This window comes from Diabrotica undecimpunctata, chromosome 7, assembly GCF_040954645.1.
Source record: "Diabrotica undecimpunctata isolate CICGRU chromosome 7, icDiaUnde3, whole genome shotgun sequence".
Lineage (NCBI taxonomy): Eukaryota > Metazoa > Arthropoda > Insecta > Coleoptera > Chrysomelidae > Diabrotica > Diabrotica undecimpunctata.
Window position 1 is genome coordinate 144352712 of NC_092809.1, and position 18649 is coordinate 144371360.

The 18649-nt window shown below is 32.9% G+C and overlaps 1 protein-coding gene across 1 annotated transcript in view; it reads right to left on the reverse strand.

Annotated features, from left to right (window-relative positions):
* Positions 1–14385, reverse strand: part of LOC140445967 (digestive cysteine proteinase 2-like) — a 28210-nt gene extending 13825 nt beyond the window's left edge. Inside the window, exons 1-4 of the mRNA XM_072538435.1 lie at positions 14226–14385; positions 8790–8889; positions 7202–7422; positions 4728–4851 (exon numbers count right to left, since the gene is read on the reverse strand). Of these exons, the coding sequence (XP_072394536.1) occupies positions 4728–4851; positions 7202–7422; positions 8790–8889; positions 14226–14274 (494 nt within the window). The 5' untranslated portion in view covers positions 14275–14385. The remainder of the gene's footprint in view (positions 1–4727; positions 4852–7201; positions 7423–8789; positions 8890–14225) is intronic.
* Positions 14386–18649: the final 4264 nt, after the last annotated feature.

Consider the following 18649-nt stretch of genomic DNA (forward strand, 5'->3'; position numbering starts at 1 on the left):
AGTTTCTGGCGATATTTCAAAAGTTTCTGGTGACATCGCATCATTGGAGAACAAAGTATCTGGCGATATTTCGAAAGTTTCCGGCGACATCGCCTCATTAGAAAACAAAGTTTCTAACGAGATTTCTTCTCTGGAAAGTAAAGTTTCTGCTAACATCTCTAAAGTAACTTCTGAGATGTCTGCCCTCGACGATAGAATACCTTCGTTAAAAAACCAAGTTGCTGCCGATATGTCGGCCTTCGAAAAAAAGATGAAAGAGATGGAAAGGAAGATGGAGGAAAAAGGGACAGCAGAGAGAGGTAACAATCCGATTACAGTGGAGATAAAAGAAGACGGGACGAAATGTAAGTTGGAGACACGGCCGAAATTTGAAGGAAGTGGAGGTTCTATTCATGTTAAAGTCCCAACTTTGGACGGAAAATCATCATGGAACAACTACATGAAACAGTTCGAATCAGCCGCAAGAGCGAATGGATGGTCTGAAAAAGAAAAGGCTGTAAACCTGACTATCGCTCTTCGAGGAGATGCCTTAGATGTGCTGCAGACCATAGCCGTAGAGGAGACCAATGATTTCGAAAAACTCAAGAAGAGGCTAAATATGCGATATGGCCACGAACATTTGGAGCATGTATATCAGTCACAGCTTAAAAATCGTAGACAGAAGAAAGATGAGGCTCTTCAAGAATACGAGGTAGATATTGCCAGATTAGTACGATGCGCTTATCCAACAGCTCCCGAAGACATGATGGAAAAATTGGCCGTTCAAACGTTTTTTGATGGTCTCCGTGATCATGAAATGCAGAGAACACTGCGATTAGCTCGTCACAAGACGCTGGTTGATGTCTTATCCGCCGCCCTCGAATACGAGTCAGCTACGCAGGCCTCTGGCGGGTACAGTAAAGTTAGGACTGTAAAAGAGGAAGGAGATGAAGATAAACTTGACCAGCTCGTTAATATGATGAAAAGCATGACATATAAGAAAACGAAGACCATCAGATGCTGGAATTGTGGCGAAATAGGACACGTACGAAGCTCCTGTAAACACCCTAGGTACGACGCAAATCAAGAAACTCACCATCAGCAAAACTAGAACGGGTCAGCCTTAGGGGGGCAGCTTCGACCCAGAACTTTTCCAAAGACCCTCTCATACAATATATATATATATATATATATATATATATATATATATATATATATATATATATATATATATAAGTGTCATAAATATTTCTAAATTTTGCTCACACTGTAAATAAACCGAAGATAAAAAATCGTAATCACAAGTTTAAAAGTAAATATCAGAGATAGTATGTTTACTTCAGCAATCAGAATACTAAAATAGATAAGCTTCATTGGAATTTTTCTATCACACAACACACCACTCGCTTGATTCCACTTCACCCATTCAACCCTAATTTTATTACATGCATCTTTTAAGAATACATGAGCTTAGTACAAAATTTTAGGAATGTCTTGGATAGACAGAGTGACAAATTAAGCAGTTTTACAACTTCTAAAGAAATACTAATTCTGAATACTCTAAATGATGAGAAATCCGAAATATGAACTACTATATATAAATTATTCATAGAGAAATAAAAGAAAAACTTGGTACTAAATGACAAACAACATTCTGGCTAAAAAACCTTCGCCATGCTATAGAGTCAGTCCACAACATTATTTAGTTCAGCTGCGGACAAAGTAAAGATCATACGACTGGTCGCCAATATTCTTGGAGGATGAAGCCCTTAAAAAAGAGGCTACAGTGAGCTATAAATACCTTCCAACCGTACAAATCTTCAGCATGCAAACCTCCCAGTTCTGTTACAAGTGGGTCAAAGATAAGGTAAGTGTCAGGACACTCTTTTGTTCTTGAAGGAATCAAGAAATGTTCAACAGCATAAAGATACAGAAAGTAACAGTACTTGATAAATGTTATGTGTCTGTGTGTGTTTTATTGGCACTGGTTTTAACAACCAACTGGCCAGTCAATTTGTTTTGAGTTCTCTCTTTACACAAGATAGAGTTAGTATTTACATTTAAAACTATTGTATGTTCTTGGCATCAGAAACTGAATAATAATAAATATCCTGAATGAGAAACTTAAGAATGATTTGGTTACCCCACAAACGAAACGTTTAGAATAACTGTAAGTAAGAAGTTCTGATACAGTTTTCTTGTGTCATATTTAAGTTAAATATTAAATATTAAACCACAATTTATTATGATAAAAAGTACAATTTACACTTATTTTTGACGATTCGATTTTCAATCCGGAAATCACTTTCAAAAAAAAATTATTATGAAATAAAGAGTTAGTTAACGTGTAATTGTTCTTGTCGCTTTGTTTTACTCAATTTGACAGGTGAAATTTGGCATAAATCAAATTTTATTACAATCATACATGACAAATATAATATTTAACTTGATGATTTCCAATCTCCAACAGGAGAGGAACATAGAGAAGAAGAAAATATATTTTTTAAACATAAACATAAATTTAAATATTTTAGTCTTTAAAAATTAAGAAACCTTTACTGATTATATCAATGCATGATTTCAAGCTTTTGTGAGTATATGCATCAGTATTGTTTATCCATATTTTATCAGAAATATTTGAAGTGGATATGAAGTATTCTAGACGAGAGTTTTGAAAAAATAAACAATTATTTGTAGGACAATCAAGTTAAAGCCAAATCTAGATTTAGATCCAAACAAGTAGGTAACAAAAGCAAATATGACTTGTTATCGTTGATAAAAACAAAAATCATTATTTGTATTGTTCGATTGTATTATAATTTGTATTACATTATATGTAATCAGTTACATTGATGTATTTTTTGATCACATATACAAATAATATATTTTAATGGTATATTTATCTTTTTATTATTTTTTATCAAGTCATTAAAAAATATTCCAATTAGGACAGACTGAGTGTACTCAGTGCATATAATAACATTCAGTGTTTGATGGATTTGCCATTAACTAGAGAAACGCAGTCTCCAAATTACATATTACTGCACAATAAGAATCTTTTCGGTCATGAACGAAAACAGGCTGACCGAAGAAACAGAAATTTGTCGGGGATTCGTCAGGGGTGCATATTATCTACTCTTTTTATTTAAAATTTACATAGAAACTATTTGTTAGGAAGTTCTTGATGATACTCTTCTCCTTGATGTGCCTATCTGTGACGAATGTTGACGATCATATCTACCTGGACCTCGCCCTCCAAATATTCTTCGTTGCAGGATGACTTATAGGAGGGCGTATCTGGCTTCATTTCGCGTAATGTGTCCGAAGTACTATAGCTTTCAAGATTTGATGTGTGAAGTACCTCTCGGTTCTTCTGCATTGTTTCGAGGACCTCTTTATTTATAATTTGGTCAGTCCACGAGATCTTGAGTATTCTACGATACAGAAACATCTCTAGGGCTTCTAATCTGTTGCACATATCTTCGTTCAATGTCCGCGATTTAATCAAATAGCGAAGACGTAGCAATGCAGCATTCTTACTAATATACCAAAAGAAGCTTTGGAAGAAGGCGCTTATCCGGTTGAATGTGGATCTAGTTTTTCTGATGCGCGATCATATCACCTGGTTCATTCATCACTTATTACGGTAGTACGAGGTAGTTGTAGTAGGACGCGGCTAAAAGTCAGTCCGAGTTGAAAGGTCAGACAAGAAGAAGTAGTTGTAGTGCTTTACTCTTTTTACTGGAGTTTGATTTATGTAGAATTCAACTTCTGTTATCCTTTTCTTGCTAATTATCGTGAGCTTTGTCTTCTTTAAGTTTATATTGAGTTCATATTATTGACTGCTGTAGGGAATATTGATCATAAGGACTTGAAGGTCTTCGAAGCTGCCCGCAAATACTATGGTGTCATATGTATATCTGGTTTTGTTTAGCCGGTACACGTTTAGAAGAATGCCTTCTGCAGTTTAGTGCAAAGATTCACTAAATATTATGTAGAGATCAAACTCGATCTCCAGAAATATTCGATCGCGAGTAATACTCGATCAAACACTTTCTCGTAACCAACCAGATATGTGTATACGTAGCAATTGACGTCTCTGAATCTTTGAAATAAGACTTCTCTTACATAGTCTCTCTCTTACCAACAGCATTTTATGAACCCGAACTGGTTTGAAGAAATTTGACTTGATGGGTTTTTTTTTTGGAAGTGCAACAAACTCAGACTTCTGTCATTCTGTTGGTATTTCTCCAGAGTTGTATATGTTGTTGAGTAGCTTTGCGATTATTACTATTGATTTGTTGTCCATTAGTTTGAGTAGTATATTATCGCTTGTATATTATTAGTATTAAATACTGTATTATTAGTGGCGATTTTGGAAGATCTGCAAAAATTAGTCAAACAATTGAATCACTAATATAACAATTACGGTCTTAAAATAAACTTAAATAAAGCCACATTTAAGTTGATAAACAAACCATAAAGTCTCGTACATACATGGAGTACTTAAGGATGGAGATCAATCATAAAATGTTCAATAATCTTTCAAATTCCGTACCTGACATTTTTTTTTATCTTCTAAACTTCTTTTCCGAATAAGATACAGTGTCTAAAACCATTGGTAAAGACACCTCCCTGATTATATTAAAATCTTCTCTTTATAAAGCAATGTTACCCTCTCTGACATAACGTAATATTGCAGAAAAATTTAAGCTGGACAATCATTTGGTTTAAACATTTTTACTTACTTAACTGGGACAGCTCTACCATGTTCGTCTCGGAAAACCCAAAGAGTGTAGACGTTTTCTTTTTCTAACTGGACAGTTTTTAGAGACCAGATCTCTACTTCTTTGTTTCCCAGTTGGTCTATACCTAAAGCAAAGTATTGTTTTAAAACATACTCGTATATGTATATACAGTGGTATTAAAAAGTCCTGCATCACCGTATCAAATACATGAAAAGAGAAGTTTACGGCATTTACCTTAAATATTTTTTAACCATTTACTATCTACATCAAACAAGCATTTAAACACAATATTATAATATGAAAACACAGCAAAAATTTTGATTAATAAAAAAATGGAGTTCGGAAAATGTTTTATTCAATATTACAAAAATTAGGCTATTTACATCAAGACGATATTGTACATCACATTGAAGTAACTTAAACTAATTTTAATATTTAATTGGCCAGCCCTTGTTTTTAATAACTAGTTCACATCTTTTGGGCATGGGACTTATTAATTTTTGCAGTTCCTCCATGGAAATACAGTGATGCCAAGCGTGGATTAGAGATTCGATTAATTTCGTTTTATTTATGGATTTGCTTTTGGAAATGATGTTTGATATCCTTTGTCACAAATTCTCGATGGGAATGAGGTCAGGGATTGCGCTGGCCAGTCCATCCTATCAATTTCATTACTCTCCATCCAAGCTTTAACCAATTTTGCTCTAAGACAAGGAGCATTATCATCCTGAAAAATTAATTTTTCTTCGCCAAACAGGTCTTTTCCACTACGTAGCATCTTATTCTGTAGTACCTCAATATATTTGGTAGCATTCATCATCCCAGAGACAACGTGTAGGCGACCAACTCCTCGAGCGGAGATGCAACCCCATATCATAACAGAGGTTGGATGTTTAATTGTGATAAGTACACATTTTGGAGAAAACTCCTCACCAGGAAATCTTCTGATCTAGGCATTTGCAGCATGATTATTAATATTGAGAGTAAATCGCTAAACAGAACACTCTGCCACTGCGCTGCTGTCCAGATTCGATGTTCCTTGGCCCATTTCAAACGGTGCAATCTTTGCTTTTCTGAAAGCAGTGGTTTCTTCCGTGTCTTACATCCTCTAAGTCCAAAACTAAGCAGTCTTTTTCTCACAGTGGAAGCTCACATGCTTACACCTATATATTCAGACCACAGTTTCGTCAATTGGGTGAAATTAAGGCTTCTGTCTGCCAGACTTGTTCTTCTTAACGCAGCGTCATCCCGAACAGAAGTTTTCTTTGATCGGCCACTAGACGGTCTGTCGTCGATTTTTCCTTGTTCAGCATACTTATTAATGACTTTAATTACTGTAGATTGATTACAGTTTACTGCGGATGCTATTTCGCGACTAGATTTGTCGTTTTTATGGTGAAAAATAATTTCAAACCGCTTTTTGTTCGATAATTTAGTTTGTTTGGTCTGGGATGGCATTTTGACCTTTTTATCAAAAATCAAAGAGCGAATAAATGTGAAAGGGTAACTACACTGTTTGTATATTCAAAATATGTGGCAAATTTGTCATTAAGATTCAATTTAATAGTACTTTAACGACTTAATATTCACATATCTAAGTGTATTATAAAGCATTTTTATGAAGCACACTTGTTCGGATCACACTTTAACTGCGATCGAACGAAGGTGAGATTTTGGCATAAATTGGTAACAATTATTTGCCATTTGCGGTGTTGCCACTTCAGATTTGTTTTTATTATTTACTATTAATTAAAGACTGTTCTTTTTAAAACAAAATTCATGTGATTTAATTTCAAAATGTCACGTAAGAAGTTAAACAGTCGTTGTAAAGAGATTGTAGCTCCTTTGATTCATTATTTTGAACAAGAACGTGAAAATAACGGCCCCATTCTACCGTTGACTGTTATAAGAAAAGTATGTAATGTATTTTTTATATGTTTATGTAGATGCTTAAAACATACATTATTGTCTTCGCGTGTAGCTGCAGCTTTAAATTTACTACCAATACTAAAACAATAGATACAAGCGAAGTTCGTAATACTATTTACAATATGTATAAACGAAGTAAGTATACTTTTCGTTAGATATCATAAAGTGTATTAAGTTAAACAGATTTGTTTAACTTGATATCAAATTTAATTTTGTTCAGAAGAACATGTGACCTTGACCTCTTTATGGATTTAGTTGAAGGAAAAAGAACTGTTTAGTGCTTGTCGTATGGCACTCAGTATTGTACTGATAGACATTGGTTTAAAATGGCTAAACGATGATCTAAGGCGAGGACTGATGGAACAGTCTTATATCGCTATGAAGAAAGCAGAATTTTTGAGATTAAACTATAATGCATTAGTTAGTGATCAGTGTACCGATCTCTCAAATGTTTGTCTACTCGACTTCTCCACCTTTATCGGAGATTTCTAGACAAAATAAATTTAATTTCGTAAAATTATGTTTTACAATAATTTTTAACTTACCCCTATATTCAAATCCTTCTAAATCTGGTAAAATCGATTGAGATGTTACTGAATCGTCTTCAGTTCCATTGACCTGGAAACACGTTATTTGGTTTAGGACATCCTCTGTAGTGAATGGAATGACTTTCAGTTGGACACCATTTCCATTTTCTCCAAGTTGGTATGTTTTAACCATCCCATCGTAGTAATCAATGCGCGAATTTTTAGATTTGCCATCATACCTGCAAGAAGAGGAAATTAAATACCATTAAACGAGGTTTTTTACGAAGTACTAAAAGATTTACATATTCCCGCGATATAGTGTTTATTTCAAAATGCCTATTATAAATATACAAAAATCAGAAAAGTTTTTTTTTGAGGTCATTATTCCTCTTCACGTGCTGTCCCCTTTTCGAAGTTTGGCTGTCATCATTGCTGTTTGGATCTTAGATATAGCTGCACGGAACAGTTGATTGTAGTTACAACTAAACCACTCTCTTAAATCTCGCATCAAAGACATCTTTTATTTAAAAAATCCTTTATAAAAAGTATATAATAATGGCTTTTTCGGGCTACATCTCAGACCGTTTTCAGTCTAACAAATCCATCATCAGTACTGTTATCAGGTATACATGAGTGAAGCCACTAAATATAAGGGTAAAAACTAGACTGGACAAACATGACTGTAGACGAATTATTCCACGTTGCAAAAGACAGAGAAATGTGGTCACCAACCTCCGTTAATGGAGACGGCATAGGAAGAAGAAGAAAAACCCTTTATTTTAATGATATTAAATTTGTTATTTATTACAACGTTACTGATAAATTTATGTGATGTTAAAGTTTTAAACAGATTTACTTCATAGCAACGCAAGACTCCCAATTGGTCGATTGGTTGCTGGTCCTGAGACGTAGTCTATATATGGACCCTACGTAGCAACTGATCAAAATAAATCAATTGAAATTATATTGTAATATATTCTATAGTCCAGTCATCAGAGATTTGACCTCTAAAATCATACGAACCAGCTAAATTTTGCTAAGAATGTCAATTTTGGGAAACCAAAAAAGGTCTACGAGAGAATTTTAGGGGGAAGCCCGAGGGTAGAAGTGGCAAACTTTTCTGTATCCTTTTTGAAGCACAAAATTGACAAGCAGTCTCAGCAAAATTCAGCTTGTTAGTATGATTTTTAGAGTTTCAGTGGCATTTTCGTCTCTGACGATCGGAGTAGTGGTCCGATATTAAAATAAAAGGTCACTAAATAGAAAACAATATAACATATCGATGATACTCGATATCATCATCATTGCTTTTAGTTTTAGATAATATAATCATAACAAATTAGAGCGTGATATTTATATTGAGAGTAAACTGAGTAAGACCGTATTACTAAGTTAAAGTTGATTTCATGTAATCCAATTAACTATTCTTGAAGAAAATCATCCCATGAATGAATCTCAAAAATACTACCAATACTGTTTTAAATACCACTTTAAAATTTATAATTTTTGTCTTATTTTTCATTATGTGTAACCCCTTGTAACCCTTTAGAGTACTGTCAAACTTTCAGAAATACACGATAAAAGCATTGATGGCGTAATTACTTACCAAGCATGGAAAGGCTCCTCTATTTCTGCATAAGGCAAATAGATAATTCCTTCAACGCTATAAGTGTTACTCCATTCTGGAACTGTTGGCTCGCCTATCGCTAAGTATAAAAAATATAAATTTAAAACAAGTCCAAAAAAATAGAGTAAAAAGAAAAATAACACAAGGATTAATATAAAAGTTAAGATTTGATTTCAGTATAGTACTCTCACTAATTCGCATTTCGTCCTCTCAGGACTCTTCAGAGTACCTGTGCAGAAGATATAAATGTGAAATCAAATCTTTTCCGTCCGGTTTTGAAAACTAAGAGATCTTCAGATTTCGACTTTTTGTATCTATATATTTCTTTATCTCCATTAGCTTTATTCGTCCAATATTGGACATAAACATGCCCTAATTTTTTTTATTAGTCTACGATTTTTGTCTTATTTCAATAGCTATATTTTCTTGTGTTTTTTTGATCGTCTTTGTTTAACTACAATATATTTTAAAACTTAACTTAATGATGGTTTTACTAATTGTTCAATCATTCTGTGTAATTTGTTAAGACTGTATCGTCTGTATATCTTATATTATTTAATTGTTATCCGCAATTGTTAATGGGTTTCTCCACAGTTTATGTTTTGAAAGATATTTTCAAAAAGTAGAACTCACAAAAACAAAACAAAATATTTGTGCTTAAAGGAAAAAACAACGGATCTGATTTTAGGAGAAGTGGGAATGAAAAAATAAAAGGATCGTATATCATGCATACCCAAACGAGACAATTATATAGAAAATATATAAAACACCAGAATAATTGACTTGTTGTTAAGAAAGTCTCTAAATATTGACCTCTTTATGTATTGTCCCACCAGTCGTCGCTGTAAATTATATCAGAGCTTATATAAGGCAAACTAAGAGATCTTTCTATTAAAGTATTTTGAAACACAAAAGGTCCTTCGAATAAAAAATAAAAATAAGAACACTCACTTAAATACAAGTCAAAATAAATTATCACAACCAAAACGTAAAAATGCAAAAGAAATTACACGATCTAAAAAAATTTATCTGGTAATAAAAATATCAAAATATACCAAAAAATTAAAGTATGCCTATAATACCACAGCCAGAAAACATTGATAACCTACCAATAATTCAAAGGTACAAGAAACTATGGGTACTAAGATATGCAATAAAATATACAATACTGAACACGAGTAACCAAAGAGACGAAAACGAAGAGTTTGGATAATTCTTAAAAATAGAAAAAAACTGATTAATGAATAAAAAATTTATTTAAAAAGTTCTTTATAAAAGGTATAATAATAAAAACCCTATCGGGCTACATCACAGAACGTTTTCGGAATAACTATTCCATCATCAGTGCTATCTGGATGTACATGTTTAGAGCTACTAAATACATATTAAAAACCCTTTAAATATTATATGATTAACTTTGAGTTACATTTTTGATAATTAAAAATTATGATATTTAAGTTACAAAAGGAATTGATTACATGGCAACGTAAGGCTCCACTGAGGTTGCTAGTCCTTAGACGAAGTGTCTGTGAGAACTCAGTTGCTATCAACAAGTCGCTATATATTCAATTATATCTAAAGATTAGTTTGTTAGATATTTAGTTTTTGCTAGATTTACCGTTAGCCTTATTTCTTTTGATTTTGTATTTAGGTCTAATAGCATTTCCTGCAATTATTTTCTGTCTCTTGCTATTAGCGCAATATCATCGGCAAATTTCAGGTGATTCAGGTTTTTGCCGTCTTTCACCACTCCTTTATTTCTCCATTTTAAAGTTCGGAACATATCTTCTAGAGCTAAAGTAAATAGCTTGGGTGAGATAGAATCTCCTTGTCGAACCCCTCTCTGTAGTTTTATTTTTTTTTTATCCACGATGTTGCATTATCATATATATACTTAATTATTTTTGTATATTGATCATCAATTATATTGTAGCTTAAGCTATCCAAAGTGTTCTACTGTATTCGTTTGATGTTTTAATTAGTGTACTTATTACTTGATCTATGGTGCTATAATCTCTTCTAAATCCTGCCTGCTCCCAAGGCTGATAGATATCCAGTTTTTTTGTTAGTTGCAATGTAATTATCCTCACAAACAGCTTATACAAGACTGCTAACAGGCTAATGGGTCTATAGTTTTCTAATCTATATTTATTTTCCTTTTTAAATATCAGTATTTATATGTTTGCCTTTGGATGCGTCATAATGAGCGGCGGCAAGACCATATAATATCGCAGTTATTTAACCAGCCATATCAGTGTCAAGCTGTATCTACAGCGATCTGGATCTACGGCAAGAGGAACCATTAACTGTCTCTGATGGAGACGAGAATCGTGTACCCGGTGGTTGTCATTCACCTTCAGTTGTAAAGTGTGTAACACCACAGGTAATTTTGCCTGTTTATATTACTTCGGTTCCTAAATCAAAAAGAAAAGTATTCGATAGAAGTCGCTAAGCTTCTTTCGCGGCTATTATCTCTAGTTCACCTTACAAAAACGAATTAGAGCAAGTTATGAAAAGAAGAAAAGTTACACAATTAAATGTTTGTCTTGAGTAAGAGCAGATTTCTACACCTAGCACTTCTGGTTTGTAAATTGGATTGGCGAAAACATCACTTAACAAAAGCGGGCAAAAAAAGAGATCAAAAGTAAAGAAGAATTAGAATCATGTGAAGAAAGGTGTGATAGTGTTGTTTCTAGCTTATCTACTGGTCCAGACAATTGTTTGGGGCAATTGTTTTGTACTTCATTCAAAAGATGATACAATTTGTATTTATATAAATAGATACAAAAGAGGATACAAAAGGTGAACTATGGATGCAGTGCATCATGTGCGAAATGAAGGCCCAATGTGATTGCGCAGACTTCGAAAAAGACAATTATGTTTGTGACATTTTGCCGGTAGTTATATGTATTATTAGTTTTAGAATTCTATACCTTTAATTTTTGTTGATCTTAGTATGAAACTACATCTTTTTGATGATAACGTGGATCAAGTTTCAGATCACTTTTTCAGGCGAACAAAAATTACATTTTATCAGAATTTTGTATTTTGTTTAAACTATTTTCAGGATGTTAATTTCCTTAATAAATTTAATTTTTGTTGATCCACAACAACCTAAAAAATTTAAGTAGGAAAAACAAAATGGGGTTCCATATTACCACCTTCTCCTCTACTCCTGGTGGGATGATACTATTAGTAATCACACTAATGATCCAGAAATGTAACGTACTAATAAATTATTCTGAACAAATATTCTATTACTTAACAATTTTTTTTTCATTGCTTGGCCAATAATAGGTTAATAAAAAAATTCATCCAAAAATTATAGAAAAAACTAAAAATGCATGACACGGATATTAGAACAAATAAAAATCTTTTCATATTTATACAAAAACAAACAAAATAAATAAATATATACATATATATATGTATATATATATATATATATATATATATATATATATATATATATATATATATATATATAATATGTTGGAAATATCGGGTATGTGGTCTATATTAAATAAAAAAATCTTTGTTTTTTCTAAAGCTCAATATTTTGCCATTTATTTAATAGCTTCATCGGGAGTAACTGTAAAAAACAAACATTTCAAAACACTGACGTACACTTAGATTTACAATACTTACAGAAATTAAAAGATTATACACACAAATAAAATAAATAAACTTTACATTTAATAAAATGCATGTTAAAATTTAAAATATCTTTGAGCACGTTTTACAGTTTCACAATTTACTAATTCTCAGGTTCATTTTTAATAACACTTATTTCAGTTTCAATGAAAAATTTTACTCCCAAATTTTTGGAACACCTATGGGTTCCCCGATTAGTCCCATCCTTGCTACTATTGTAACTGATCATCTCTTAGACAATGTGATCACACAATTACCGTTCGAATTACCATTTATATATAAATATGTCGATGACATCATATGTGCAGTTCCATCTTATCACATCAATACCACATTAAACATCTTTAATTCATTTAATGAACATCTTCAGTTCACAATTAAAACCGAGACAGATCTTAGTATACCATTTTTAGACACAAAGGTAATAAGAACAAATGACAATATTCTGACATTGGATTGGTACCAAAAGCCAACAACATCGGGAAGGTATATGAATTACTTTTCAAACCACACCACTCGTCAAAAATATAATACAGTATTGGGTATGAAAAACAGGGTAATGTCCATTGTTGATGATAATTTGTTAGAAAAAAATCTGGACATATTATTTAAAATTTTTCGAAACAACGGCTATCCTAAACATATTTTAAAAAAACTCATTTACAGCAGTAATTTCTATGATGGTCCTGTCCTTGACTCTAACAATGAGTCAATCAAATACAAAAAACTCCCCTTTATTAACGGTCTAACTCAGTCTGTCGTATCCATATTTAAAGATGTTTCCAATATTAATATAGCTAAATACAGTACCATAAATAGCAAACAACTTTTTTCTAAAATTAAAGACCCAGTACCAACCTTATGTAGGAGTAATGTGGTATATGAAATACCGTGTCTAGGATGTGAAAAAAGCTACATTGGCCATACATCGCAGTGGCTAAAACAACGTATCACACAGCATAAAAGTGACTGCCGCTTAGGAAAAAATTCTTGCGCAGTTGTCTAGCACTACAAAAACACCGGTCATCTGTTAGACTACAACAATGCTCGTATTTTGGCACAGACTGAAAATTACAAAAGTAGGTTATTTTTGGAGATGTACCACATTAACAAAAATAAACAAACTTTAAATTATAAAACAGACACGGGGCAATTAAGCAACATATATTGCAATATATTAAACAAAATTTAAAACTACACTCACCTTAATGATTAATCATACTAACTAGCCTTAATGATTAATTAAAGAAATACTATTCCTCTAATGTTTTCTTACATTGTTATTTTTTGCATCTTGAAATAATTTTTACTTGTTCCATCTTATTTATTGTTAACGAACGTGCTCAAAGATATTTTAAATTTTAACATGCATTTTATTAAATGTACAGTTTCATCAGCAATAATGTTATTTTAATATTCAATTTTATTTATGTGTATAATCTTTTAATTTCTGTAAGTATTGTAAATCTAAGTGTACGTCAGTGTTTTGAAATGTTTGTTTTTTACAGTTACTCCCGATGAAGCTATTCAATAAATGGCGAAATATTGAGCTTTAGAAAAAACAAAGATTTTTATTTAATATAGACCACATACCCGATATTTCCAACATATTAAATTGTTTTTTGGTCGAAATAATCACGTTAATATATATATATATATATATATATATATATATATATATATATATATATATATATATATATATATATATATATATATATATATATATATATATATATATATATAGTGTAAATTTCTTACCTAATGCGACAATGCACGCTAAGAAAACCAGGGTGAACTTTGAAATCATTTCACAATGAAAACAACTACACAAAAACCAAGAGTAACTACTTCACGTCCCTTTTTAAAGATACTTACAAATCTAGGAGAATAGATATATCTTGGTAATTACGATAATAATACCAAGAAATAATGTTGAAATTTTTTATCTAGATATTATCTGTACCATTGTTATGAATGTATTTTTTTTAAATGTTCTTAAATATTGATATCGATGTTATCAGGTTTGCATCATATGTGTGGACTCTGTTCTGATTTATATTCATTTATTTACATTTTTTAGAAATGATAAACTTTTAAATAAACTCTAGAATAAAGAATAGTCTTTTTCGCTTTCTTAATTTCTAAATTTAGTGTTTTTTGACTTTTTCGGCATCACGCCCTCCACATCTTCGTTCTTTCGGTTTGTAATTTAGTAAATATTCAGTTCATCATCATCATCATGGCTTATTCACTCCTGGCGGAGTGTTTGCCGCCCTTTTGGGCTCTCTGATTTATTTATTGCGGAGAATCAGTCCGCTGTTGTTTTTTTTTTATTATTATAGCAGCGTGTGTGACTTGGCCCTGTCTACAATTTTCCTCCATTCTTTCCGGTCCTTACAGCGCTCCTTCCAATTGTAGATTCTCAGCTTCTTTATGTCTCCTAAGACTTGATCTCTCCATCTTGTTTTGGGTCTCCCCTTTGGTCTCTTTGTTGTTGGTCTCCATCCAGTTATTCGCTTTAGGGTAGAGTCTGGGTTAACTCTTTCTGTGTGTCCCAGCCACCTGAGCCTTTGCGTCTTCACGAACTTGATTATGTCTTCACCCTCGATGACTTCTTTAATTTCTTCATTGGTTAATCTTCTAAATTCGCCTACACTTATTCGCACCGGTCCCATTATTCGTCGAATTATCTTTCTCTCTAGGATTTCCAACCTCATTTCATCTTTTTGTGTTAGGCACATCGTCTCTGCACCATAGGTGATCACTGGCCTGATTGCAGTCTTGTAAATTTTTAATTTGGTTTTCTTACTAATGTACTTTTCTTTCAGGAATTTTTGGTAATTCCAGTAGGTTTTATTACCCAGTAGGATGCGTTCATTTATTTCATCCGTTCTATCATTTCTGTCATTCACCATCACACCCAGGTATTTGAAACGGTGTACTCTTTCAAATGTATATGCACCAAGCTTAATTTCTTTCTCTATGTTCGTATTCTCTCTTGAACACTTGAGGTATTTCGTTTTGCTTTGGTTTATTACTAGCCCTCTCTTCTTTGCTTCTTTATCTAGTATTAATATTATGTTCTGCATGGTTTTTAAATCTCTAGTAACCAGTGCAATATCGTCTGCATACGCTATCAGTTGGGCTGAAGATTCGATAATCGTTCCCAAAATTTTGGCTGCTCTTACTGCCCCCTCTATGGCAATGTTAAATAATGTTGTTGACAGGGAGTCTCCCTGTCTGACACCTACCTCCATGTGTACTTCATCTGACGGGCCTTCCCTTGTTAAGATTCGTGCCTTGGATTCCTTCATCGTCATTTTCGTGAGACTTATTAGTTTTTCTTGGATGCCTAATTGATTCATATCCTTAATTAGCTCCTCCCTTATTACACTGTCAAAAGCTTGCTTGTAGTCAATAAACAGTATATGTAGATCTATTCCGTGCTCGTAACTTTTTTCGACGATTTGCGTTACAATGTGTATTGTTGGTATTCACCTATTTTTGTTCTAGTTTCTTTTTCTATTCTTTGTCTGATCAAATTAGGTAATATTTTGTACATTGTATTTAATAACGTGATTCCCCTGTAGTTAGTGCATTTCGTCTTGTCGCCTTTTTTAGGGATTGGTGTTATCAGACCACAATTCCAGTCGTTCGGCATACGTTCTTCTTCCCATATTCGTTCTATTAGGTTGTGGATTCTGTGGGCTAGTTCCTCTCCCCCTTTCTTGAAGAACTCATTTATAATGTCGTCTGGTTCTGCTGCTTTCCTTGTCTTTAATCTGTTTATGGTCGCCAATACTTCGCTGTATGAGGGAGGCTCTGATTGTTCTCCATTCCTATTTTCTGTTTGTTCTTCATTTTCTGCATTTTCAGCCTCGTCTTTCTTTTTAAACAGTTCTCTATAGTGTGTTTCCCATTCCATTTTTCTAATATTTGCCGGTATCTCTTTTTTTCTCTGTGATTTTATGTATTTGTATAGTCTTGCATTGTCATTACGATTGGCTTCGAGTTCCTGCAGTAATTCTTCGATCCATTTCTTCTTTTTTGTTTTGCAGCATTTGTCTGACTCTTTCTTCTTCTCTTTATAGTGTAGGAGATCTTCTTGTTTCCCTGTGGCCACCCACCTGTGTCTTGCTTTGTCCTTGTCTTTACTAGCTTGCTCGCATTCTTCATCGTACCAATCCTTTCTTTTATTGTCTTCCATTAGTCCTATCGTCTCCTCTGCTGTTGTTAAGATACTATCTTTTATGTCTTCCCATGTTTTATCTATGTTTGATGGTTTTAGGACTAGTAGTTTTTCTTCTAATTTAGTGCAGAATTTTCTGTTTGCATTATCTGTATTTAGTTTCGACCGATTCCACCTCTTTCTTTTCTTTCTGTCGTTTTTATCTTTAAGTATCTTCAATTTCATGTCGCCTATCACCAAAATGTGATCCGAATCAGCATTGGCTCCCCTGTATGACCTTACATTCTGTTTAATTGTTCTCCATTTTTTGAGATTAGGATGTGGTCTATTTGGTTTCCATCTGTTGTTCCAGGTATTAGCCACGTTACTTTGTGCTCTGTATATAATATTCAGTTACTTTCTGTTAATATTTTGTTTAACAGGAAGACTCTTTAAGTCTTCCTGTTTTTCTCCGTTTTGTCGATCTGGCTTTACAGATTAGATTAATGGTATTTTGCTGTTCATCATAAAGATCTCTTCTTCTTCTTGTGGTGCCTACCCGTTACGGATGTTGGCTACTAGCACGGCAATTTTAACTTTATTAACCGCAGCTCGAAATAGTCCTGATGGTCAAGGAAAACCATTTTCGTAAGTTCTGGAACCAAGATATTCTTCTTCCTGGTTCTCTCTTTCCGTAGACCTTTCCCTGTAATATAAGTTGCAGCAGGTTATATCTATGATCGTTTCGCATTATATGTCCAAGATATTCTAGCTTGCGCTGTTTCACTGTGGATATAATTTCACATGTTTTATTCATCCGATTCAAATTTCACATTTTGTTAATTTTTTTTGTGTATTTTTTTTATTTCTTATATACGTAGTGATTTGTTTAATTTATATTGTTCTCACTCTTTATTTTGTTTTTCACCTACTTATTTTTTGCACTTATTTTTTTACTTGATATTTTTGTATCACCTACTAATGATTGTATACTAATTAAAAATGTATCTTAAATTTTTACCCTAGAAATGGGAAACTGTTGGGTAATAAAGCTATTATTTATTTATTTATTTATTTATTTATTTATCCGACGTAGAACCTCAATGTTTGTTATTCGGTCCACCCAGGAGATCGTCAGTATCCGTCTATAACATCACATATCAAACGTCTCTAATTTTCCCATGGATGCCTCGGTTAGTGTCCATGATTCAACCCCATAGAGCAGCACTGTAAAGACGTAGCATCTCAATAAACGGATTTTCGTTTTTAAGGGTAGGTCGTGGCTCTTAAATATCTTTCTCATTCTGAAAAATGCTGACCTGGCTTTTTTAATTCTTTGTTTTTTATCTTAGTGAGTATGAGTGATCCCATTGGTCGTTTATGGTGGTTCCTAAATAGTAGTAACGGGGCACTTGGAGTATTTGTTGCCGATCTACCAGTAATTGACTAGGTGGAATATGCTTCTTACTGATGACCATGTACTTTGTTTTCGTGATGTTAAAATCAAGCTTGTATTCTTGACTGATTCTCCACAAATTGCGTTACTAGTGTCTGTAAACCTTCTAAACTGTAAAATCGTAGACTAATTTTCGAAACCAAATTCAAGAATTCCGCATTAATCTGTGCCTTCTAAGAATTGCAAGGCAAAACAGACGTTGATAAAGATGTTAAGAGAGATATGGGGAATCTAAAAATTGCATTCCACAACATATCTCCTCAACTAAGCAAAATTCTTAGCGAATTGGTTTCTAGTACTCACACAGAGTATATCGAAATAAAAAGGAAAAGACAGTTAAGATTTTATTTCACGTATAGGGAGCTTGCGCATCCGTTTATACGTATTTTTGCCCAATAGGCATCATCAGAACGGCTTTCGCAAACACTCTGAACGTGAAATAAATCTTTTTTGTCTTAGGAAGCAACTCTAACATGGCTTCGTATATATATATATATATATATATATATATATATATATATATATATATATATATATATATATATATATAGATGCCTT